Here is a 24843-nt window from a genome sequence, read left to right as displayed (position 1 = left end):
ACATCCACCAGACCGTGCCGGGGACCACCACTCCCACCCTGGCAGCCTGCACCACGCTGACGGCGACCACCATGACCAAGATAATGACGACATGCACCGTGACAACCGTGACAGCCTGAACGACCATGATGACCACCACAACCATGACACACACCATGAACAAGACGATGTCCAACATGACAGTGATGAGAATGACCACTACGATCATTCCCACCATGATGTTACCAAACATGACACCCACCATGACGATCACCATGGCGATCATAATGACCACAATGACGACGACCACCACGACAATATACAACATAACAACCACGAAAACGACCACCACGACGATACACATGACGATCATCACGACAGCCACCGAGACGACCACCACGACGACAATCTCGGTGACACCAACAATGATCACAATGATGACCACCACGACGACCATCATGACGACCACAGTGGTGACTCCCATGATGACCACCATCGTGATGATCATCATAATGATACCCAACATGACGACCACCACGACGATACGCATGACGACCACCACGATGACCACCATGATGACCACCACGATGATGCACAACATGACCACCAAGACGACCACCACAATGACCACCACCAAGACGTTCACAATGACGGCCATCATGACGACCACCAGGACGACCTCCATGATGATCACCACGATGACGACCACAACGATGACAACCATAATAACGACAACCATGACGACCATCATGATGACCACCACGACGACCACAATGATGATGACCACCACGATCACGATGATGACCACCACGACGACCACCAACACGACCACCATGAAGACCACCATGACCACCACCATCATGACGACCACATTAACGACAGCCAAAATGACGACGACCACGATGACGACCATAAGGACCACCATAGCCACGACGATCAGCATGATGACAAAGAGGACTCCCACCCCGACAACCACGACAACCACCATGACGACCACCGTGACGACCACAATGATAACGACCACCACGACGACCATAATGATGACCACCGTGACGACCACAATGATGACGACCACATTGATGACGACCACCACGAAAACCATCATGATGACCACCACGACAACCACCATGACGACCACCATGACCACCACGACGACCACCACAACGACCGCCACCAAGACGACCACCATGACCACAACGACGACCTGCATGATAACCACCACGATGACCACCACAACGACCACCACGATGACCACCACGACGACCACAACGACGACCACCACAACGACCACCACAATGACCACCACCAAGACGAGCACCATGACCACAACGACGACCTCCATGATGACCACCACGACGACCACCACAACGACCACCACGATGACCACCACGACGACCACCACGATGACCACCACAACGACCACCACGACGACCACCACGATGACCACCAAGATGACCACCACAACGACCACCACGACGACCACCACGATGACCACCACGACGACCACCACGATGACCACCACAACGACCACCACGACGACCACCACGATGACCACCAAGATGACCACCACGACGACCACCACAACGACCACCACGATGACCACCACAATGACCACCACGATGACCACCACGACGATTACCACAACGACCACCACGTTGACCACCACGACGACCACCACAACGACCACCACGACGACCACCACGACGACCATCATGACGACCACCACAACGACCACCACGATGACTACAATGACGACCACCACGACGACCACCACAACGACCACCATGACGACCACCACAACGACCACGACCATAATGACGACCACCATGACCACCACCACGACGACCACCACAGCGACCACAGTAACGATCATCATGACGACTTCAATGACGACCACAACGACGACCACCACGATGACCACCACAACGACCACCATGACGACCACAATAACGATCACCACGACGACCACCATGACGACAACGAGGACTCCCAAGACGACCACCACGACACGTACGACCATGAACACAGTCACCTCCGGAGTAGCCACCATGACACGGACGACCACGATAGCCTTCCATTGCGGCCATCTTATAGGAACTTGGAGGGGAACGACACGAGTGAGGGCGACGCGACACACTCCCTGCAGAAGACAACAGTGGGACTCGGCAGTAACATCTCTTGCACTGAGGACACCAGCGTTTCTCCTTGCCCTACTGAAGAGATGCGAGAGGATGTAGAAAAGAAGGAAGAACAAGAAGAAATCGCTATAAAGAATGATAAGGAGAATGGTGACGATAATGTAGCGGGTGAGATGGGTCAGGAGAAGGAAAAGAGGAGGAGGAGGAGGAGGAGGACGACGACGATGCAATACCTCCTTTTCCTATCAACAAACCGACGCCTCCTACACGTCCCCCAGCTCGCACCACAGCCAGGCCGCCGATGATAACACTCCCCGCTATGGTGTGGCAGCCCCTCGGAAAGCCAGGTACTGAAGGAGGTGGAGGAGGTGAAGGAGGAGCAGATCGCATATACAGCACTCTTACCAAGCTCTATTTCCCTCCTGAAGTAGTGAATGTTGTCCTCAGTTCTCTATTAAAAGCACTTGCACATAATCCAGTAGCTTTTGTGAGTCGCCGAAGAGGATTGCGAGATGTACAGACGCTTCGATCACTGTTTCCTCCGTTGTGTTTCAGCGTCACTTCATTTTACTTTTTTTTTTTTTTTTTTTTGTGTGTGTGTGTGTATGTGTGTGTGTGAATATGTGTGGTCGTGCTGTTAGTAATTATACGGGTCTGTATCGTGGTGGTTGTTAAATTATTGTGTTCTAGTGTTAGTTATCTATTTGTTTATCTGTTGTTATTGGTTATATTCTATCTGTGCAATTAGATATGTGAATGTTTTACCTTAATGCTCTCTCTCTCTCTCTCTCTCTCTCTCTCTCTCAGATACATATTAGTCAAATGACACCGCTTAGTTTATGTCTGCACAGTTCTCAATGATAGCACGAAACTTTCAAAACCGTATCCATGTTAAGCTTTAGAGTGAGGAGTAGAAACCAAGCACAAGGTAACTCATTATGAAGACAAGCTACAGTAGCCAAAACACTTCACTCGTCACGGAACGTATTATAATCACAGCGTAGATTAGCAATAGAGCAGCATCGCAGTACACAAACACAAGCTTAGTTGCTCTTTGTATCTCCTTAACGCAGCTTCTATTTCAGTCGTTGTATTCATTCATTATTAGAATTTACAGATGTGCTTTTATCCTTCCTCAGGTCGTCCTCGGGCCCGTGGTTCTGGTGGTGGCGGAACGATCTCACCTTCCACCTCCCTTCTCTGCCTCTCCATCCTCACACTCTTCGCCTCTCTTCGTTCCCTGGCCGGCGGCTCATCTTATTAGCCTCCAGACAGAAGCTCTTCCCTCCAAAAGACACTGGCCAGTCTCTTATAATATCGAGTTATTCAAGTGCTTTATAATAATCGTGTTTATAAAAATATGCGTGGTTACTTTTAAGAGATTTCTATCGATTCAGGACGTGTTTATTGTTTCGACGGCTCTGTAAGGTGTTTTAAGTCTCTACCGAGCCTGTACTTAAGATAGTGTTAGGGTTAGAGCATGGCAAAGTACTATTATACGTTGATACTTTAATATTATAGTTTCCTGGAGGCAGTTTCATTAGTGAGGCGAACGTCCATAGCTAACGTTAATATTATCATTGTAGTTTCGAATCGAACGTTATAAGCCAGCATTAACACAAGACATTTGCACAATATACCTAAGTCACTGAACTAGTCAACGTGGTTACTGAAGGGGGTAACTGAGGCTTTCCTGACGTATATACCAAAGCACAGTGCTGGTAGTGTGTGTGTGTGTGTGTGTGTGTGTGTGTGTGTGTAATTTTAATATGCGCACCATAGTTTGCCTTCCCACAGTTCACGATAGACATGTATATATAACTTTAATGGAACCTATGCACTTCTATATCCAAAACTCAGCCTATATTTTAATTTCCTTGCATTTGATTACTAGAGCAGCTGTACTATGTTATTATGCTATACTTGTATTGTCCACCTTCTGATAATCACAGAGTCTTTTCAACACTTCCTCGCCGCTTCTTGTCACCTTAGTAAGACATGAACGTGTAGTAAGAGTACCTCACAAACATCCATTTTTTTTTTTAACCTTATGTAACTATTAATTTATACACTACGTTTACCATCCTATCTCGAGATATGGAATTTTCTGAAGTGTGTTGTATTATCGTTAGAATGTCCAAGAGTGTGTGTGAGTGTGTGTGTGTGTGTATGTGTGTGTAAAGAAAACGAGACTGAGTGAACTGAACGAAGCACGAAATGAAAATGATCGGACATGTCTTAAGAGTGACAGGACACAGTGAAGATAGTATAGGAATTCAATTGATAAAGAAACCGACAGGAAAAGTTGGTTACCTAGGATTAGATGAAGGTGACGCAGGCCATAAGATGGAAGAACAACTGGATGTGACAGAAAGCCCGTGGTACTACAAGGTGAGTAATGTACTAACTTTCCGGGAAGCCTCGTCTGATATTTCCTGGTCTTCTTAAAATCCTCAGGTGCATGATTATTATTCGATTGTTGTTTTCTAGCGTGATAATTTAAGTGGATGTGTTAATTGTTACGTGTGAAGTAAAAGCTGGCTATGATATGAGTGGACTGATGACAGGATAAACCGTGACAGGCGTGATGAAGTGTACATGATTCACCCTTTTGAAATCAAGTAGGGGGGATAGGAAGAGTGTGTGAGGTAATAAACTTTAATCTCTCATCCTTTATTCCTTTAAATGTTATGTATTGTAACCATAACTGAAATTTAACGACCATTTAGTTCTCAAAGTATTATCCCAGGACATTGCATCTTAAACCTAACTTATCTAGAACTTATCATATTAAAAAAAAGGACCTGTAATAACTACGTATATTGAATTTAGAACTTAAATTGACCAATCCCCCAACTTCCCAAGAATCTTGTCAAAACCAAATTAAACCTAAGTCATATGATCTTTACCGTACCTAATTATCAGAAATTGAAAAAAAGTAGCCAAATTGAGCGTAATATTTACAATTCTTATCTAACTGAAAGAAAAAGTTTTGAACTAAATTGAACATTGTGTATATGAGCCTTACCTAATTAGAAAAGAAAAGCCAACATATATCAAACCTGTCCCAGCTTTCTTATTGTAACCAAAACAAATTTTTAATCTAACTTAAAATTGACCCATCTTCCAAATATAATTCTAATTATTTTAACCTAACCTAATCTACCACAACGCACACTAGCTAACCTCTGAAGTGTCCCCATTTTCATGTTGTCTGAGAAAATTTTCAGTGGAGTAATGAAGGTGGTAGGCAAATCTCAAGTTGACCCAGGAATACTATACTTTGAGATTTGTCTGGTACCTTCACTACTCAGCTGTCCATGTAACTGTATCACCATTTTCAGTAGACCATTGGAATTTGCACCACCATTCTTATACTAAAGGCTGAATTGTTAAATGGAAAGGTTATGGAAATAATGTGAATGTAGAATTAAATGTGTACTGTATGCCTATATGTTAGAATGTAGATGTGCATTTCAAGGGAGCTTACTGTAATAATATTTTGTATCGGCACATATCCTTGGCTACATGGAGAACCAGTACAAGGAAAATTTGAGCATAGTACCCTGGTTTATTAAGGAGAGGAACCCCCTCCTGCCTACCATACATACATACAAACAGTATTATTATTCCTGCTACATGTTAAGATCAAAGCTTTACTGTTGAATATATATTTACCTATAAGTTTTATTAAATTTTTACATTGAAACCTAATTTAAGAGTTTTACAAAGTGCCACAACAGATGCACTGATAGGAGCCTCACCATTACCAGTGTGTGTGTGTCTGGATGTCCTCCTTCGTTATGTATTGGCACTACCTACTTAATACTTGCCTCAGATGATCTTCCAGTATTGTAACGACAGACGAACACTCCTTTAGAACACAATACAGTAAAACCCTGTCATGGCGGACATTAGTAAAGGAGGTTTAGGTCAAGGCAGGTGAGCTTATCAATAATGCTTCACTAAGGATGGATGCTAACACTGGATGCCATAACTTGTTCCAGCTTGTCCAAGTGTTGATATTCCTATGCTTGTGGAAGGCAATGAGTGGAATTAATGTTTAGTGTTTCCCCTGCAATATGAAATAGTTCACAAAAATAAAACCACTACAAAATTTCTAAAGTTACTTGCAGACAAAGAGATATGGGTTTAAAGGATAGATTTCACTGTCTAGCAAGTAAGATGGTTTAGTGTTGGTTATAAGACAGAAAGAATTGTCTTGAGTGATCTGGAAATATGGACTAAGTAACAACAAAAAAGTTAAGCCATGTCTTGCTTCAGTTTCAAGCATCACCAAGACACTGAATTGATCTGAAAGTAGGAAAAATTGTCCTTGAGAAATTATCATCTTGGTAGGACAGTTAATATAAAATGTGCCTCTGTTTGTCATTGGGGTTTCAACCTTGGTAGAACACTTAAGGTAGAATTAAAATACTTGACATTTCTGGCATCATTACCTAAGATCACCTTTTCATAATAACCCTGACTGCTAAATGTGGCTCATTTGTTGTTACTTGTCTTAGCCTTAACTGAAATAGACTGCAAGATTGTCAGGTAGTGATGCTAAATGCTGGAACAATAATTAAGGTTTTGCTCAGGATGACGGGCTTATCTCAGACACACTGTTTGTCTGCCTGGTTGGGGTTTTACTGTATTTTAGGACTCGATGTAAATTGTATAGAATATATATTTATTATCTGTTACATTGATTTTTTGTTTGTTTTTGTTTTTTTGCATATGATTTTGTTCACTGTATAAATTAGTAATTAATAAAAAGTTGTAAGAATGAAATGGTTTATGGTGACATAATGTGTAACTGTATGCTTGAGTTGTGTGTGTGTGTGTATTTACCTAATTGTATTTACCTAATTGTAACATACGGGAAAAGAGCTATGCTCGTGTTGTCCCGTCTCCATATCTATTAATGTCCAGCTTCTTCTTAAAATCATGAATATTCCTTGCGTTGACCACTTCCACGTCTAAACTATTCCATGCTTCCACCCTTCTATGAGGAAGCTATATTTTTCACATCTCTCCTATAAGTGGCCATTTTAGTTTTTCCCATGCCCTCTCGACATTCTTCCATTCCACATACACAGATCTTCCCTATCCATTTTTCCATGCCAATCATCACTCTGTATATTGCTATCAGGTCTCCCCTTTCTCTTCTGTTTTCCAGGGTTGGAAGTTGCATTCTTTTCAGTCTGTCTTCATAAGTCAAATCTCTTAAGTCAGGCACCATTTTCGTTGCAGCCCTCTGTACTTTCTCTAGTTTCCTTATGTGTTTCTTTAAGTTCGGAGCCCACTGTATTGTTGCATATTCAAGCCTCGGTCTTATCATTGCAGTAATTATTTTCTTCATCATTTCTTCATCTAGATATCTGACGCCACTCTTATGTTCCTCAATAAGTTCAATACTTCTCCAATTATTTTGTTTATATGTCTCTCTGGCGATAGGTCATTGGTAATTGTCACCCCAAGGTCTTTTTCTTCATGACTGGTTTTATGTCTTCATTTCCTATCTTGTACATACTCCTGATTCTTCTTTCACTCTTGCCAAACTCTATTTTCTTGCATTTTGTCGTGTTGAACTCCATTTGCCATGTACAGCTCCATTTCCATATTCTGTCCAAGTCTTCCTGGAGTAGTTCGCAATCTTTGTCACATCTCACTTTTCGTAACAATTTTGCATCGTCTGCAAATAGGCTCACATAACTGGACACCCCATCCACCATGTCATTTATGTAGACTGCGAACATTACTGGTGCCAACACTGATCCCTGTGGAACTCCACTCTCCACCAATCCCCATTCTGATGGTCTGTCCTTAATTATTGTTCTCATTTCTCTTCCTACCAAAAGTCTTCCATCCATTTTAGTAAACTGCCATGCACTCCTCCTACCATTTCAAGTTTCCAGATCAGTCTCTGGTGTGGTACCTTATCAAAGGCCTTTTTTAAATCCAGATATATTCCATCAGCCCAACCATCTCTTTCCTGTATTACATCTATCACCCTCGAATAGTAACATATCAGGTTTGTCGTGCATGAACGCCCTTTCCTAAAACCAAATTGACACTCACAAAGTATGTCATTTTCTCCAAGAAGTCTGTCCATCTAGTCTTCACCACCCTCTCACACATCTTAGCTACCACACTTGTAAGTGACACTGGTCTATAGTTCAATGGGTCTCTCTTGTTACCTGATTTATAGATTGGGACAATGTTAGCTCTTTTCCAGTCTTGGGGCACTACGCCTTCCCTTAATGAGGCATCAATTACTTCACAAACTTTTTCTGCCAATTGCTCCCTGCATTCTCTTAAAATCCATCCTGATACCCCATCAGGTCCCACAGCTTTTCTCACTTCTAAACTCCCCATCATGTTCTTGATCTCCTCCACCGTTACTTGAAACTCCTTCATAATCCCTTTCTGTTCCATTACCAGTGGTTTGTCAAAAGCAGTCTCCTTTGTGAATACCTTCCGAAAGCATCCATTCATAGCCTCTGCCATTTCCCTGGGATCTTCACTGTATACTCCATTTACTTCTAAACTTTCAATACTTTCTGTGTGTGTGTGTGTGTGTGTGTGTGTGTGTGTGTGTGTGTGTGTGTGTGTGTGTGTGTGTGATTCACTGTTTGATCTGCTGCAGTCTCTGACGAGACAGCCAGACGTTACCCTACGGAATGAGCTCAGAGCTCCTTATTTCCAATCTTCGGATAGGCCTGAGACCAGGCACACACCACACACCGGGACAACAAGGTCACAACTCCTCGATTTACATCCCGTACCTACTCACTGCTAGGTGAACAGGGGCTACACGTGAAAGAAGACACACCCAAATATCTCCACCCGGCCGGGGAATCGAACCCCGGTCCTCTGGCTTGTGAAGCCAGCGCTCCAACCACTGAGCTACCGGGCCGTGTGTGTGTGTGTGTGTGTGTGTTGTACAGTATTATATTTTAGTTACATTTAATATTTAAGAAGAGAAGGTACAGCTAAAGTCCTTTAATTTAGTTATTTTGGTTATATTTCAGAGTTTACATAAGACTGGTAATCATTTACACTTGGGAAATACACAATAAATATTTTTAAATGCAGTAAATCAAGATTCCATAAAAGATTTAGTTTCTTTTGTTATAGTACATAATTATTACTTCTTAAACTTTTACTGAAAAATATAATACCTGTTGATAAATATTCTCCTTAAAATGAAATTCATATACACTTGAAGGCTAACTGATCATTTATGCATTCTTTTGATATTTGAAAGAAAAAGGATCATTCAAAATAACCTTCATACGAACATAGCGATACATTTATGAACATCAGCAGCATTTGACAAATTTGTAAGCCAAAATGTTTCTTTTGAAATATGAACAACATTCTAAAGCCTTAGGCATTTACAAAAGAAAACCAGTCATAATAATTTCCATGGGGTGTTAACATATTAGATAAATTTTTATGAGTGCATTTGTATTTGTATTTTATTTCCTTAGTTCGTCCTTCTAGGTGATGTGTTTCATCTTCAACCATAGTTTCCTTGATGCAAGATTATAGGTGCTATCTTATTCAAATCTGCTCTTCCTTGTATTGTCTGTTACGGCCCACACATCATTCCTGTTGACACGGATCACCACATATCTTGGAGCTGCATCCCTTGGCTCCACTGTCCAAGATCTAGTTGAAGTCTTCTGCGGCCTATGTTTTGACTGGAAGGTAGAGACCCTCCACATGTCAGAGGCTACCAGCAGGTGGTGCCCCGAGAGGTCCTCCTGCAGCTTGGATTCTTGGCGCTGACTCTGCTCGGTCACCGTCCAGGATATTGTCTGTATCTGTGCATCATTAAGTGCTGCCGTCAGTGTTGGGATGTGGTGTTGCTTGTCATCCGGCACCTTCTGCAGTGTGCTGATGACCTTCCTGAGCCTGGAGACATGCTGCTTGATGTTCCTGGCATGATCTCTAAATCTTTTGATCTTGTGGGTGTTTGCCTTTGCAGTCAAGATGTTGTTGTGAAGTTCCACAAGTCGGTGCTGTTTTTTCTTGATGTTAATAATCTTGCAAGAGATTGCCTTGATGGAGTGTCGGCACTCCCTTCTCTTGGCCTCCATTGCATCGAGATTTTTCTCCATGTTGTACATTTCTCTTCGATTGGATTCCACAGTCTCATCTGCCTTGCTGACCCTGAGAGTGAGGTCGTGTTCGTACCTCTTGAGGTACTCGCCCTTCTGTCCCTGCTTTGCGGTGGGCAGAGACTGCTGGTAACACTTGCGTGCATCCAGATCAAATTTTTCCCGCTGGGTAAGGTTAATCTCTTTTTGCAACAACTCTCTATTTGAGAGAAGCTTTTTCCTCTCCTTCTTGATGCTTTGCAGATTATTGGATAATTCTTCACAGCATCTCCTGTGCTTCTTTTCCTCATCCATTGCTGCTTTCAGATTGACTTTCTCAGACTCCATCTGCTGATTCAAATGTTGTACTTTGCATGTCAAATCCTCTTTATTCTCAGACACATTCACTGTTTTCTGAAGCTTGTTGGCCTGTTTAGTGAGTTGGTGTTGAACTGTCTGCAGCTTTTTGTACAATTCCGCGAGTTTGTTTCTGCATCTAAAATATTGATATATTTGAAACCAGGACCTATCCAGTTCATAATCTTTGCTGCCATGCTGGCCTGGTGGTGAGCATTGTGACGTGGCTGAAGATTCTTGGTCGTCTGTAAGATAGGCACTGGTATTGTCACTTGGCTCCCCTGTAGCACAGTAACTAGGATCTGATGTAGGTGAACCAGCCTCCTCACCTTCACTATCCTGTAACTCTATTTCTCTTTGATGACAGTGTGAGACGTTGCTCTCATTGAAGCCTTGTTGCTCAGGATCAAGGATCTCCACTAAGGATGAATCTGTATGTGTCTCCAAAGCTTGGGATTCTTGTGGGGGAGGAGATATAAAGTGTGAGTCAGTGAAGTCTATGTGTGTAACTGTAGAGGGAGGTGAAATTGGTGGTATCCTTCCTTCCCAATCCATTTGATGCAGTGGGGTATCTGTTTGTGTCATCTTGGAGAATGAGACAGGTGGCAGCTCCTCTTCCTCCTCTTCTGTCTGTGTCACCTTTGAGAATAAAACTGGTGGCATCTCTCCTGTCTCATTGTCTTGACATGCAGGCTTTTCTGTCTGTGTCATTTTATTGAATGTTGTAATTTCCTCAGTAGATATTTTCTTTTCCAGATGCATTACTCTCGATGTTACCTGGAGGCTTACTTTCTTTGGTGATGCTGGGGATGAATCTGAAAGCAAGTTTGTTTTAGCATGCATTGATATCTTTGAGAGTTCATTTTTTTCAGGCATGATTACTTTTATCTCAGGTTCAATTATATTTTCATTATTAACTTTTTCTTCTACTTTGTTCTTTGATATTACCTTTTTTGGCTGTTCCTTAGACACTGTTGTTATATCCTTAGGTTCTGTTGTTATATCCTTAGGTTCTGTTTCTTTTCCTTCGGTTTCTTTAATATTTCTTTAAGTTTAATGGATTCTTTCATAGGTTCAGGTTCCTTTCTCATATATATTTCCTTAGGTTCAATGAGGTTCGCTTCCTTTGGTTCAATTTTCTCCATAGGCTTCAATATTTCCTTCAGTTTTTTTTTTTTCTTAGATTCACATTGTTTCCTCATCACAGCTCCAGTTCGGTTCTCTTCATGTCTAACCAAATTATTTCTCTTATGCTCAGGTTGTATTTCATTTCTCACAGTCCCTTTACACTCATTATTTCCCATTGCATTTAAAGTTACAGTATCTTTGACCTCTCTACTGGCTGTGGGCATTAAGAAAGCCATCATAGCTTCATCTGCAGAAGGTGTCTCTCCAGTTAGCTTCTCTTCATGTTTATCCATATTTGCCTTGTGTTCAGATCGGCTCTCATTTCTCACATTCCCTTTACACTCATTTCTCATCATATTTAAAGTTACGATACCTTTGACCTCCCTACTAGGTGTTGGCATCAATAAATCCATCATATCTTCATCTTTAGAACATGTCTCTGCCTCATTTTCCCCATAGATATCATCCATATGCAGACTTACCCTGCCTTTCTTTACTACTATTGGTGCTTGTGGCTCTCTTATAGGCTTGTCTTCCTCAGGTTTCTTCCGCATAGGGCGTGCTTGTTTCGACGTCTTTTGGTTAGGCAGTGTGGTGTGCGTCGCGTTTTGCCAAGGGTGCAGTGGCTTTGGCCTGTGGGGTATAGGGTGTTGACGTCTGAATGTAAGTTTAGTGCATCTTATTAAATAGATTATAATCTTCAGCAACTTGGGACTTTGCTCCACAGGCTGTGTTCGGTTGGGTGTTTGTGTCTTCATGCAATGAGCTAGGTTTTTGAGTGGGTGACATTCCTCTTGTGGATATTCTGCTCTCTGCTCTAAAAGTCTTGGTCTTACGAATCCCATAACCTGTGCTGCATCTTCTGAAGGGTCTGGTTCATTTGCCGAGCTGGTGGAGTGTTTGGAAGAGTGAGCTGTTTTTTGTGTGTGTTCTTGTGTCTTGTCTCTCAAAGGCTTCTGTGCATTTTTCAAAGACTTATCTTTTTCTCTGGCTTCTGCTTTTTTGGAAAGGTCAGGTATCGTTCCCAAATGCTTTATTAGTGTTTCTTCTGAAACCTCGGGTATCTTGAAATTAGGTTTTTCTTTTTCATGTTTCACAGATGTTCTTGGGTCTGCTTGGTTTCGTAATAACTTTTCTAGTTCTTGAAGATTCTTTGACGTCTGTGTAACCTGTGTCTGTTTTTGCATCTGATGTGTAGTACACGTTGCTGACAGTTTTTGATTGGTCTGTTCTGACGTCTGTGTAGATTTCTGTAGTTGAAAACAGTTTTGTGGTATCTGTGTAGCTTTTGCATTCTTTTCTGGTTTCCGTTTTGTCGTCTGTGTTGACTTCTGCCGTTTATACTTGAGGTTCTCGGGAATCTGTGTTGACTTGTGTTGCTTTTTTATAGGGTTATGTGGATTTAGATAGAGTTGTGGTGTTCTCACAGTCGACATGGGTGGTGATGAAATGTTCCATGTATTTGGGTAGAGTGGTGGTGTTCTCACAGTTGACGTGGGTAGTGGTGAAATGTTCCGTGTATTTGGGTAGAGTGGTGGTGTTCTCACAGTTGACGTGGGTAGTGGTGAAATGTTCCGTGTATTTGGGTAGCGTGGTGATGTTCTCACAGTTGACATGGGTGGTGATGAAAAGTTCCTTGTATTTAGGTAGAGTGGTGGTGTTCTCACAGTTGACATGGGTGGTGATGAAAAGTTCCTTGTATTTAGGTAGAGTGGTGGTGTTCTTACAGTTGACGTGGGTGGTGGTGAGTACACTGTTTGCGGTGGCGGTGGCGTGTTTGCTACATTTCGTGTATGTTGTGTAGGCGTTATAGTCTGTGTGTGAATTCCGTGTGCATTATACAAGTTTGCATCTCTGCCTCGCGTATCACTCATTGTGGGCTGTTTTGTGTGCTATGGCTGTTTTGATGCGTGGTGTGTGAGCTGTGCAGGCTTTCCTGGAGCCCCTTCACCTGTGTTCCTTGCTATATGTCACTGTCGGGCACCACCGCTCGTGATGGAAGTCGATGCTTCTTTCTCTTTCACCAGCTCCACCTCGTTACGTGGTTCTGAAATATGATAAATAGTGTTTTAGTATGATAAAAGAGAAATTTGTTTCTAAATGGTTAGTAGAACTTTGTAATTATTAAACACTGGTGGTCTTGATTAAAAAAACAACGCGGCGCGAAGCTACTAGCTACTGTAGTGTCGATGCCATTGGTGATCATTATGATCATTGATCACTGCCATTCACTGGTCAATGTGCTGCTCGGCTTAGGAAGGGTCATTCCTGGCAAATAGACGAACCTTTAACAATATGTATAATGTGTATACCCTGTTTACCTAACAGCAAATAAGCAAGTAAATATAGGATGTAATGGTTGTGGCCTCGCTGTGTCTGATTCACAATCTGAGTGATCTCAGTCCTATCCAAAAAATCGATCACTATGAGCTCATTCCAGGTTACTGTAGTGAATAAATGAGTGATTAACTTCTGAAAACCCTTAAAATTTCATGACAACTTATTGAGAACAGAGATATCATATTCTCATTATTTCCTTCTATCTTTGTAGATTTTAAGTCCATATGAAATTTTCCTCTAAATCACGAAATAACTTCCGAAAACTTCCTTAAATATGATGCCTAAAAGCTCGTGTTGGCCAGTGACTGCTTTAGGTAAGTACCGTAGTAGGTAGATATAGGCTACTCACCGAGCGTGGTGTTTTCTTGTCATAATTGATGCAAGGCTGTGGAGACGTGCCTGTTAATGTTTCAGGGACCATAGGCTAAAGCTACTGTAGTTTACTTCTCACCGGCATGCACACACACGCACACCGTAGAAATATGAATAGATAGATACTCGTATTTCACTTACACAAAAATATGTTTAAACAAATTCGGTATGATATGACAGTCACTCTTGGACAAAAAAGACAAATAAATATTATATAGACGAGTAAATAAAATCGAAATAAGCAAATAAGGGAAGCTGCGAGAACTGTGAGGCCTACGCTACACGTGCATGGCAGACCCCCCACTATGAAGAGTACCTTCCTGTGTCCAGCTTTCCACCGCATCCATAACTGCAATAAGCTAAATGAAAGAAGAATATATGCAAAACTTTGCTGTATTTTTATTTCATAGCACAGGTGTAACATGTAACAAACAACTTATTAGCCTTACATGACATTTCTCAAGGAACATAAAACATTAACCCTTCACTTGACATGATGAATGCCATCTTATCATAGTGGGAGAAAATGCATATTTATACTTTATATATTTTTAAGATACATAGACCTATATGTTTTTTAAACAAACTTGTACAAAACTTTCTAAACTGGACTTTCTTTTTTAATCTTATCTAGGCCACATAACTATTTTAGCAACTACTGCATCTGTGGCCATTTATATTTATACTACTTTGTTAACTGTGCAGGCATAAAAAAATGTTACCATGGTTACAGAGAGAGAGAGAGAGAGAGAGAGAGATTCATCTTTTCCAAGCCACAAAAGTATTCAAGAGACTGACTGTATTCATCTATATCTATATGCATAGTAAGCATTCAGAAAGTTGTTGGTGGATGTGGGAAATTATTAGTCCAGTAATGAAAGGCTTAAGATCCCTTCCCTCAATAGGAGTATGTTCAAGATCCACAACACTGATTAGTCTGATTCATGTGATGCTTTCTCACATTGATTTTGCAGAATCTTTGTTAAACCATCACTGGAATCATGACCACATCCTTAAGACTCCCAGTAACTTCACTTAGAGCAGTAGTTCTTAACCTAGAGGGTGCAGTGATTTCCAAAGGGGGTGGCAAACCATTGAGAAAAAGCAGGAATTTCTCTAATTATATTCTCATAAGGAGAGGATGGTCAAGTAATGAGAAGTTTATGAAAAATGCAAAAGTATTACCTTTTCTTTAAAATGTGGGAGGGAATTGTATTCATAGATGCAAAGGGGAAGGGGTGTGGAGGGTAGAACAAATTCCTACAAGGGGTATAGTAGTAAGAAGGTTAAGAATCACTGCCTTAGAGCCTGTGAAAAGTAGTTGTGTTGTGTTCTCCCTTTAATCTTGCAAAATTTTTGTGAAACCATTACAGGAATCACAAAGACACCCTTGAAACTCCCCATAAATTCCACTAGAGCTTTTTTAAACACTATCAGAGAAAGACATCAAAACATTCAACACATACAATACTACTAATAATAATGATAATAATCATTTCTGAACTTTATGCATCCTTTAGTGATATCAAGAATATTTTAATCCTTTCATAGTGGTGTGCAACAAATTACGACACAAAAAGTAATGGATGGAATCTTTATAAGCTTCTACATGAAAAATGGTGATTGAAAAGGATAAATCTAACCATTTTTGACCATTGTAATGTTTTGAAAAGACTGTAAACGGGAACAAAAATGTCTTATAGTGGTTAGTAATTAAGGAAACTTGCCAAACAATAGTGAAAGGGTTAAACTGATGTCTTTGTGTTGAAAGAATGTTAAACTGGTGCCTTTGTACTGAAGAAGGTCAAGGGTGCAGTCTGTAATCTTACTTTACGGTCTATACTCATAAACACTTTGCTCTCACCATCATTATTTTCAAAGGCCACAGAGATAATTAGCGGGGCTTTCAAGAGTGTTTCTCCAGTTAATAATGTAGAAAGCTGGTCAGTCTTCCTCTAGAACTGTAAAAACTCCTTAAAACTCATGTAAATTTAGATAAAGCCTTTTGAAATAGTGGAGGTGAAGGACATAAGTATTTGAGAAAGCAATCCTAAGGATGTGCTTTGGTAAGTGTCCAGAGCGTAGGACATCAAGGCACATGTTTACATCTGAGCACAGAGTAACACATGGTAAGGGAAGTGAGTGATTGCTTGGCCCTGTTATCCTGAATGTCTTACTCTTCCGTGTGTTTTTAAAAGCCACACGAGTCATACAGATTCTCACGTGTGTCTTGGTTAGTGATTGTGCAGAATTTTTGTTGGGGTCACCCATACACTCTTGAAAATCTGATTGACTTCCACTTTTCTTGAGGACAAGATGAGAAGAAGAAAAAAAAATATGAAGAAGGGAGCTGATAATGAAGATGAGAAGAAGGAGGAGAAGGAGGTTACCAAGAAATATCACCAAAACATTTAAGAAAGCTTAGTGCCAGAAGAAGAAGAAGAATATAAAAATTAATCATAAGAAAGTAGGTGCTAATGGGGAGGAGAAAAGGGTAGAAGAGGAGCAAAGGAGAAAGGAGACTTGTTACTTGTATATCACCAAAACATTTAAGAACACAAAGCTTATTGCTGGGAGAATATAAAGATTTATTGTAAGAAAGGAGAAGGTGAAAGTGGAGGAGGAGGAGGAGGAGGAGGAGGAGGAGGAAGTAGTCATGTTACTCCTATATCACCAAACATCCAGGAGTACAAAGCTTAATTAATACTGGAATTATTTCACTGTGCAACCTCTGTGAGACCTAATTGGAATGACAAAGTTTGATGAGGAACTTGATTGTTTGCTCACAACATCCAAGGCACTATACATTACACCTCATACCTCAGTGTCAGGCTATGTCATTAGTTCTGTCCTCAGCCATGGCACCCATCATGGCTAAACACTTGTCCCACCTTCAAAGCAATGTCTGTTTGTGTGACTCTTCAAAGTGGACATGATAGAAAACATCAAACAAGTGCATACTACAGTACTTTTCTGTCATTGCACCCAAGCCAAAATGGGACAGTGCTCACTTAGTACAGTCATCGTTCATTATCCACTGGGCTTAGGTAACAGATGCAGTCATAGCTAAAGAAAATCCATGGAAAGATATTGCTTTCCCTTAAGAACACCCCTGAGACCACCAAACCTTATTTGAGAAAACTGCTTGTACTACATGGTTACAAACATTTTATTTATCAATTAATAAAGAATTAGAAAAAGACATTGAATATTGGTAATCTGGCCCCCATTACCTCCTCTGTTGATTTGAATTCACAGTTGGCAGGAATCTGTGTAAAAGTCAAACCATGGGAAGTGAAACTGTAGTTAATGAAGGATGACTGTATGCATATACAAACATACACATCTGATTCTTGTACATACATGAAAAAGTTTGTACTACTTGAGTGTCTCAAGGAAAGGTTCATGTCACAGTTGAGCCAAAATGGAATGCTTGAACACAGTGAAGAGCAGCACCTGTGATGCATGCCACTGGTGTTTGCACTGCCTCACCACTGACAGAGAGCTGGTGTCCACCGGTGAGGGGATGAGGCAGCTGTTAACACTGTTCTTTCATCAGGAATATTTTCAAAGACTGTAGTGTTGAATGATTTCATTCTCATGGTTGAATATTCAGTTGAGGGTATAGAATCCATATGAAACTAGAATTGTGAAAAGTATCCTTGAAAATATAGTCTAGAAATTGAAAATTTCAATAAGCTCTTCTATGGGGTGTCAAATCAGAGATCAGACAGCGAGATGTTCAGGAGTATCATCTGTAAACCAGTGCATGGATTTGTGACACCTTTGCTGTGGCCTGACGGCTTGTCAGAGTGGCAGTTCTGTCTAGGTTCTGGATCAGCTGGCCAGCACATAAGGGATTGCATATATTTATCAAACTTAAAGATAGAAAAACACAGCCTGGACTGGATACACAGTTATCACAGTTCACGTTGATCACACACACACTTAAGCAAGGCAGATGAAAGAAACAGGTCACTATATTTTAGTAATAGCTGTCCTGTGAAGTAAGAGTTGTTTATCCTGCTACCGATGTGCTGTATTAAAAAAACCAAACCATAGAGTGTCTCATGAAAACACTGCATATTACTGAGAACACTGAGAAACACTCTAGGGTGGCTAAAACACATTGAAATATAATTACTGCTTGATGAAAACATGTCTTTGTGACATCAAGATCATGCTATGGATTGTCTCTTAGAAACACTTTACAAACATATAGAAATAAGACTGTCACTGGTTTTTGCAAAGTAGAGCAGATATTTGTGATGGCAACATGTCTGCTATAAGATATGTCATGAACTGTCATAGGAACAACAAAATCCACACTGTAATGGAATGCTAGAACATGTAAAAATATTTTGGTACTAATTACTGTTTGGTGAAATAAAGCTTATTTTCATGACACCAACATGTTCTCCATCACAAGAATATACCATGAACTGTCTCAGAGGAACATTGCAATCCATCCTGCGACACTAGGGACACTATGATGGATGGTTAAAACTTACAGAAATATATGCACTGATCACTACAGCCTCATGGAAAGCATATTTTAGTAATGCCAACATGCCGTCTATCACAATATTGTACCACTGACTGTCTCATAATTTGTCTTTTAACATCAATCAAAGTTAGAATTACAGATAGTATATTCACTATGGCTTATAATTTGTCTTATCTATATATTAAAAGATAAAATCTACTGAGTTTGACATTCACAAAGACTCATAATGTGTATCTTTATAATCGATCAAAGTTAGAATTACAATTAGTTTGATATTCACAATGGTTCATAATCTGTGTGTCTCTTTAAATCAAAGTTCAAATCTAGTACTTAGTTTGACATTCACAAAGACTTTTACTAAAAGTCTACTTAGCCCAATAGTATACACAAAGTCTCATTTTTTATTATACACACAAAGATTTTGTATATATAAGGCACTGGTGTACAAGTCCTCATCATTATTGTCAACCCCCAAGCCAGTGTGTGTCATGGGTTGCTGGTTCCCTTCAGACACCTCTAGGCTGGTGGGGCTTCATCTGTCTCCTCACCCAACTACGTAGTGTGTTTCATTATCAACCAGTCCTATGAACACATCTGTAGGCTGAAAGGGTGATGTACATAGTGAATGGGTCAGTCTTGTTCAGTCTTGTCTCCATCCCAGCATTTCATGGGTTGGTCGTTCCTTCAGGACACCTCTTAGCTGACAGGCCTTCACTGGTTTTCTCATCTCCATCCTAGTGTGTTTGAGTAGTTGCTGATCCCATAAACATACCTCTAGGCTGCAGGGGTGATGTAGTAAGCAGGTGGAGGGACGCCTGGTGCTGTACTAACCATCATTGTGGACTGAAAAGGAAAATTAGGGTAATGTTGATATAACTAGTGTTTCCATCTTAGAGACAGGTTAGGTTAGGGTCAGATTTGCTCAGTTAATTAATTTCACTGCTGAACCCTTCATTGTGTAGATTATGATGTGAAAAGGCATCATGTTTGACAAGAAATGTACAGTGGATATCTGGAAATCAGCAGGGCAGGGCGTAACATAGAGGTTCCTACCATGGCAGTGCTGGGTCGGGTGGCTGGGGCAGGCCGAACAGCACTGGGTTTTCGCACAGCCTGAGCTAGTTTTCCTTCCTTCTGCCGTGCCTCTAATGCCTCTAGCGCCTTCTTGCTGTTCTCCACAAATTGCTGAAAATGTAGATCATTGATAAGTGAATGTCTCAAGATGTTTGTGATATTGGATCTTCTCATGACCTAGTACTTGCTGTTGTTAAGCTTAGTACTCATACAGAGAGGCTGTTTGTGGTATTGGACTTTTCCATAACTTCCTTTTATGAAGACATTGCATAAGAACTTAAAGTAAGGAAAGCTGCAGGAAGCCATCTGACCTGCATGTGTCAGTCCCTGCATGATATTTGCCTTTCTATTTCCTCCTATCTTTCTTATCTTTAAATTTATCTTTCCTCATTTACAACTCTTTAACAGTTTGGTACTAACAACCTGAGCTCTGAGTGTCACTGAGAGCCAATTCCTTCCTATCTATTTTGAAATCCATCAAGCTTGAACCCATTATTTCTTGTCCTATCCTGATTACTGGCCCTGAGAATTTTGCTTATTTTACCCTTGCTATTTCATCTGTACCACTTGAAGAACTATATGCATTCATTTTGTTTATGTCACCATTATTATATCCCATATATTACTTGAAGACATCTATCATGTAGCCTACAATAAGAAAGGTTTAAAGGATGATAAGATTCCCAGCACTGGCCGTCACTCCCCAGCTTATAATACTGAAAAAGTGTGTAAGTTATGACGTGATCCTTGCACCAACCATCAGTCCCCGGCTCATGTAGTAAGGGTGGTTTATTCCATCATTCCTCTCGCAGTCCTCACAGAAGCACAGGAACAGAGTGTCAATGCACATCTGAGGAGAGAGAATGCAAGGTTGGCTCTGGCTTTCCTCAAGAACTATTTTAAGTGACTGATGGAGGAGCAGATATCTGGAAAGGTGTTGAATACTGAAGCAATGATGAGGACAGGAGTTTGATTTTGTTGCTTATATGGAATAGGTGTTTGACAATTTTTTTTTTTATATATGATCAGTAAAAAAAGAATAGTTTAATTTTTTACTTTTCATAAAATTATTTTGAACAGTTGATACAGAAACTTTTGTCTTGAAGTGAGTAGATAGCTAATAAAAGTAAAAACAGAAAGAGGATAAGGGTTTTGATCTTAATTTTTCTATTGAACTACTATGAGTAACCAATACAAAAACAGGAGTCTGAAAAGTTGTAAGTCATACAGTAACTAAAAAATAAAAATAGAAATTAGAGAAGTGTAATTTTTTATTCAGCCTTTGTATATAACTATTTTCAGTCACTAATACTTCAAGATAGGGGTTTAAAAAGAAATGGAACAGCTATGTAAAAATAAATAAATAAATAAAAAAATGAGCTAGGTTTTGTCTCCTTTTATAGAACTATCAGAGACTATAGTAAAAGAAATAGTGTGCAATTGTAGGAAAAAATATCTTAAAGTGGCCTAAACATTGCATTGTGTGAGAACCAGTGTTGCCAGTCAGTGCTTCACCTCTCCCGTGTGACTTGAGGGAGAAAAGCACAAGTGACCCACCTCATACACAGAGATGAAGCAGTGGGCAATGAAGTAAGAGTAGATGAACACAATCAGCAGAGGCACCCAGATGTATGTCAGCTCTTGTTTGGTCTGCCAGGAGAGAGAGAGAGAGAGAGAGAGAGAGAGAGAGAGAGAGAGATTCTTTAAATCCTGTTATCACCTAGTTTTATATATAGATACAAGACTTTAGTACTTGCATCAATCTTGCATGTTGTGACAAATTTAGAGGAGCAAAAAAAAACATTATTACGTATTTTCAAAACCAACAGAAACTAAATATACACACACACACACACACACACACACACACACACACACACACACACACACACACACACACACACACACACATACACACATTCTTAAAATCAGTCAGTTCATTCTTGAGTAAAGTAATAATACATATTTGCATTAACTATAAATTGAAAAAATAAAAGTAATGATAAGTAATTAATAAACAAATCAAATAAAAACCAATCACTGGCATTTACCAAAGTGGCCCTTTTGTTTAATTTTAAGTTGCCTTAAGATCAAATTTTCCCTCTTACCTAAAAAATTAATAAACAAACAAATAAATAAACAATAATCTTCACAATAATTCTTTCACCAATCCACAGAATAAAGTAACCAATTTTCATTTCATTTTTGTTGCCCTTGGCCAGATTTCCTCTCTTACATAAAAAAAAAAATAAATAGAAAAACAATAATATATAGAGTAACTCTTTCACCAACCCGCAGAATGAAGTAACCGATGGTGATGGTGATGGCGACAATGGCCAGCTTGGTGAGCACGAGGACGAAGGCACCCACAGAGTTGATGGCAGCCACTCTTAAGGCATTGTTGACCAGGAGCGAGAAGGCTTTCTGGGCCGCCTTGCAGAAGCTGTACCCGTAGATGGCTGCAAGGAACATGATGGGTTGATTGGGTGAGTGTTGCTGTTGTTATTCTTTGTATTTTGTTGTCTGTTGTTTTTGTCCTTCCTCCTTGTGTCTCTTTCTTATTCTCATTCTGATTTTCTCCTCCATGTCTTTCTACTGCTTTCCTTTTCTTCTCTTCTGCCTCTTCTGTACTCTATTTTATTCACATCCTTCTCATTTTCTTCTTTCTTTCTAATTCTTTCTTTTTCTTCTCTTCTGTATATCTTATTCTCATTCTCCTTATTTTCTTCTCCTTCTTTTCTATTAATTTCCTTTTTCTTACCTATATTTTGGTCTAATTCCTCATTCTATTTTTTCTCTCCTGCATTCCTTTATTTTTCTTTTCTTTCTATTCTTTTCATCTCTTTCTCCTTACTCAATTCATTTTTTTCTCCTCCTCATTCTCCTTCTTTCCCATTTCTTTCTTTTCCTCCTCCTCCTTCTTCTACTACTACTTTTATCTCCTCATTCTCCTTTCCCTGCCATTCATTCCCTATATCTCTTTCATATTCTCCATCCACCCTTTCCTTCTTATAATTATCCATCTCTTTCTATCACCCCCATTCATCTCCCTTCCTCCTCCTTCTCATCATCTTCATCATCAATCTAATACCTGAGTGTGCCAAGATGAAATGCCTATGAATGCTGTCCCTGGCCTCACTGGTTCCAAAGGTCACAGTTCTGCCTACCCCTGCTTCCCCTGACTCACCTATCTCAATGTAGGCGTTCCTGCTGAGAAATTTGAGGAACTTTTCGAAGCACCACAGGCAGCATTGACAACACTTGAGGCAGAAGGAGCAGAACTGGTTGGTTGTGCCATTGAGTCGCTTCTCCAGATACTGAGGGAAGAGGGAAGAGTGTAAAGATTAGGATGAGGAAGGGAATCGAGGAATGAGAGAAGAGAGTAAAAAAGAGGATGAAGAAGAGAAGGAAGAGGTGAAAGGAGAGTGTAAAGAGGAGGATGAGGAAGAGAAGTGAGAGAGAGGTGAAAGGAGAGTGTTAAGAGAAAGATGAGGAAGAGAAGGGAGAGGTGAAAGAGTAAAAGGAGGGCAAGGAAGATAAATGAGAGGTGAAAGGAGAATGTTGAGAGGATGAAGAAGAGAAGGGAGAGATAAAGGAGTGTAAGAAGGAAGAGAAGGGAGAGGTGATAGGATAATGAAAAGGAGGATAAAGAAGAGAAGGAAAAGGTAAAAGGAGAGTAAAAAGGAGGATAAAGAAGAGAAGGAAGAGGTGAAAGGAGAATGTTAAGAGGAGGATGAGGAAGAGAAGGGAGAGATACAAGGAGAGTGTTAAGAGGAGGATGAGGAAGAGCATGGAAAAGAAGAAAGGGAGTAATGTAAAGAGGATTATCAAGAAAATGGAAAGTAAGAAAGAGGAATTCATTATATAAAGAAGAGGATGAGGAAGAGAATTGAGATAAAGATTAAGTGATTATGTAAAAAAAAAAAAAAAAGACTAATAATTTCTACTTTCCACAACTGTTACACCCATGTACTACTACTACTACTACTACTACTACTACTACTACTACTACTACTACTACTACTACTACTATTACAACCACATACTACTACTACTACTACTACTACTACTACTACTACTTTATACAAGATGAATACTGGCAAAGGACAACAACAACATGAATAAAAGACCAATGAGGTGCCAGTCCTTAAAAAAAAAAAAAAAAAAGACAAACTACAACTACTACAACCATTATTACTACTACAGCTACTACACCCTTCACTCTCCACCACCACCACCACCAAGAGCAAAAAATAGTCACTTTGAAGATGATGCGGATGAACTTGACAATAGCGATGAGCAGGGACCCGAAGGCGACGGAGCCCATGTGGTAGCGAAACAGTCTCTTCACGCTGGTCAGGATGGGCCAGCCGAGCAGCTTCTTGTTCCTGCACACACACACACACAAAGGAGGTTACGTGTTGCTAGAGGGGGGTTTCTGGCTGTATTCTGAAACGCTTTGCTCTCTTATCATTACTGCTTTCCAAAGGCTCCAGTTGAAGATACACTTTTTTTTTTTTTTTTTTTTTTTTTTCTATTATTATTATGGTTTTGGTGATTGGCAAGATTTTTAGGTTATTAAGAGGAGAAATTGTCTTGAAAACTCGGCTAGTTGTCTCTATGGCCTTGGAAAATCGTCTTAGTGAGAGAGGAAGGCGTTTCTAAATACGGGTCTTACCATATTTTTCCTTACTGAAGACGAAAAGTTGGCGTTAAAGTACCGTAGAAATCATTTAAACTCATAGAGCGGAGGTTATAACTGTGAAGTTGTTAGAGGGATTTAATCAGAGCCTCGCCATATTTTTCCTTACCGGAGATGAAAAATAAGCGTTAAATC

General features: G+C 40.3%; 3 protein-coding genes across 10 annotated transcripts in view; 1 reads left to right on the top strand and 2 right to left on the bottom strand.

Moving 5' to 3' along the window:
* The window catches only part of LOC123499210, a 47909-nt gene extending 41003 nt beyond the window's left edge, over positions 1 to 6906 (top strand). For both annotated transcript variants that reach the window (XM_045246945.1, XM_045246944.1), the window contains exon 15: positions 3257 to 6906. In XM_045246945.1, coding sequence (XP_045102880.1) covers positions 3257 to 3381 — 125 coding nt within the window. In that variant the 3' untranslated portion in view covers positions 3382 to 6906. The remainder of the gene's footprint in view (positions 1 to 3256) is intronic.
* A 2279-nt stretch (positions 6907 to 9185) lies between these two features.
* On the bottom strand, positions 9186 to 14664 carry LOC123499211 (adhesive plaque matrix protein-like). Of its 3 annotated transcripts, XM_045246948.1 has the most exons (3): positions 14403 to 14664; positions 11534 to 13760; positions 9186 to 11400 (listed from the first exon to the last, which is right to left on the bottom strand). In XM_045246948.1, the coding sequence occupies exon 3, from the start codon at positions 11345 to 11347 to the stop codon at positions 9686 to 9688; it is 1662 nt and encodes a 553-aa protein (XP_045102883.1). In that variant the 5' UTR covers positions 11348 to 11400; positions 11534 to 13760; positions 14403 to 14664; the 3' UTR covers positions 9186 to 9685. The 3 variants fall into 3 exon arrangements, with proteins under 3 accessions (XP_045102883.1, XP_045102882.1, XP_045102881.1); XM_045246947.1 differs by having other exon boundaries at positions 9186 to 13760; XM_045246946.1 differs by lacking the exon at positions 9186 to 11400 and having other exon boundaries at positions 11461 to 13760.
* A 138-nt stretch (positions 14665 to 14802) lies between these two features.
* LOC123499212 (choline transporter-like protein 1) overlaps positions 14803 to 24843 on the bottom strand; it is a 33643-nt gene continuing 23602 nt past the window's right edge. For all 5 annotated transcript variants that reach the window (XM_045246952.1, XM_045246949.1, XM_045246951.1 and 2 more), the window contains exons 11-17: positions 24268 to 24394; positions 23194 to 23323; positions 22299 to 22465; positions 21564 to 21656; positions 20764 to 20856; positions 19986 to 20117; positions 14803 to 19775 (exon numbers count right to left, since the gene is read on the bottom strand). In XM_045246952.1, coding sequence (XP_045102887.1) covers positions 19707 to 19775; positions 19986 to 20117; positions 20764 to 20856; positions 21564 to 21656; positions 22299 to 22465; positions 23194 to 23323; positions 24268 to 24394 — 811 coding nt within the window. In that variant the 3' untranslated portion in view covers positions 14803 to 19706. The remainder of the gene's footprint in view (positions 19776 to 19985; positions 20118 to 20763; positions 20857 to 21563; positions 21657 to 22298; positions 22466 to 23193; positions 23324 to 24267; positions 24395 to 24843) is intronic.

This window comes from Portunus trituberculatus, chromosome 49 (genome assembly GCF_017591435.1).
Source record: "Portunus trituberculatus isolate SZX2019 chromosome 49, ASM1759143v1, whole genome shotgun sequence".
NCBI lineage: Eukaryota > Metazoa > Arthropoda > Malacostraca > Decapoda > Portunidae > Portunus > Portunus trituberculatus.
Note: the sequence above shows the minus strand (reverse complement) of the source record. Positions and strands in the feature narration are given on the sequence as shown.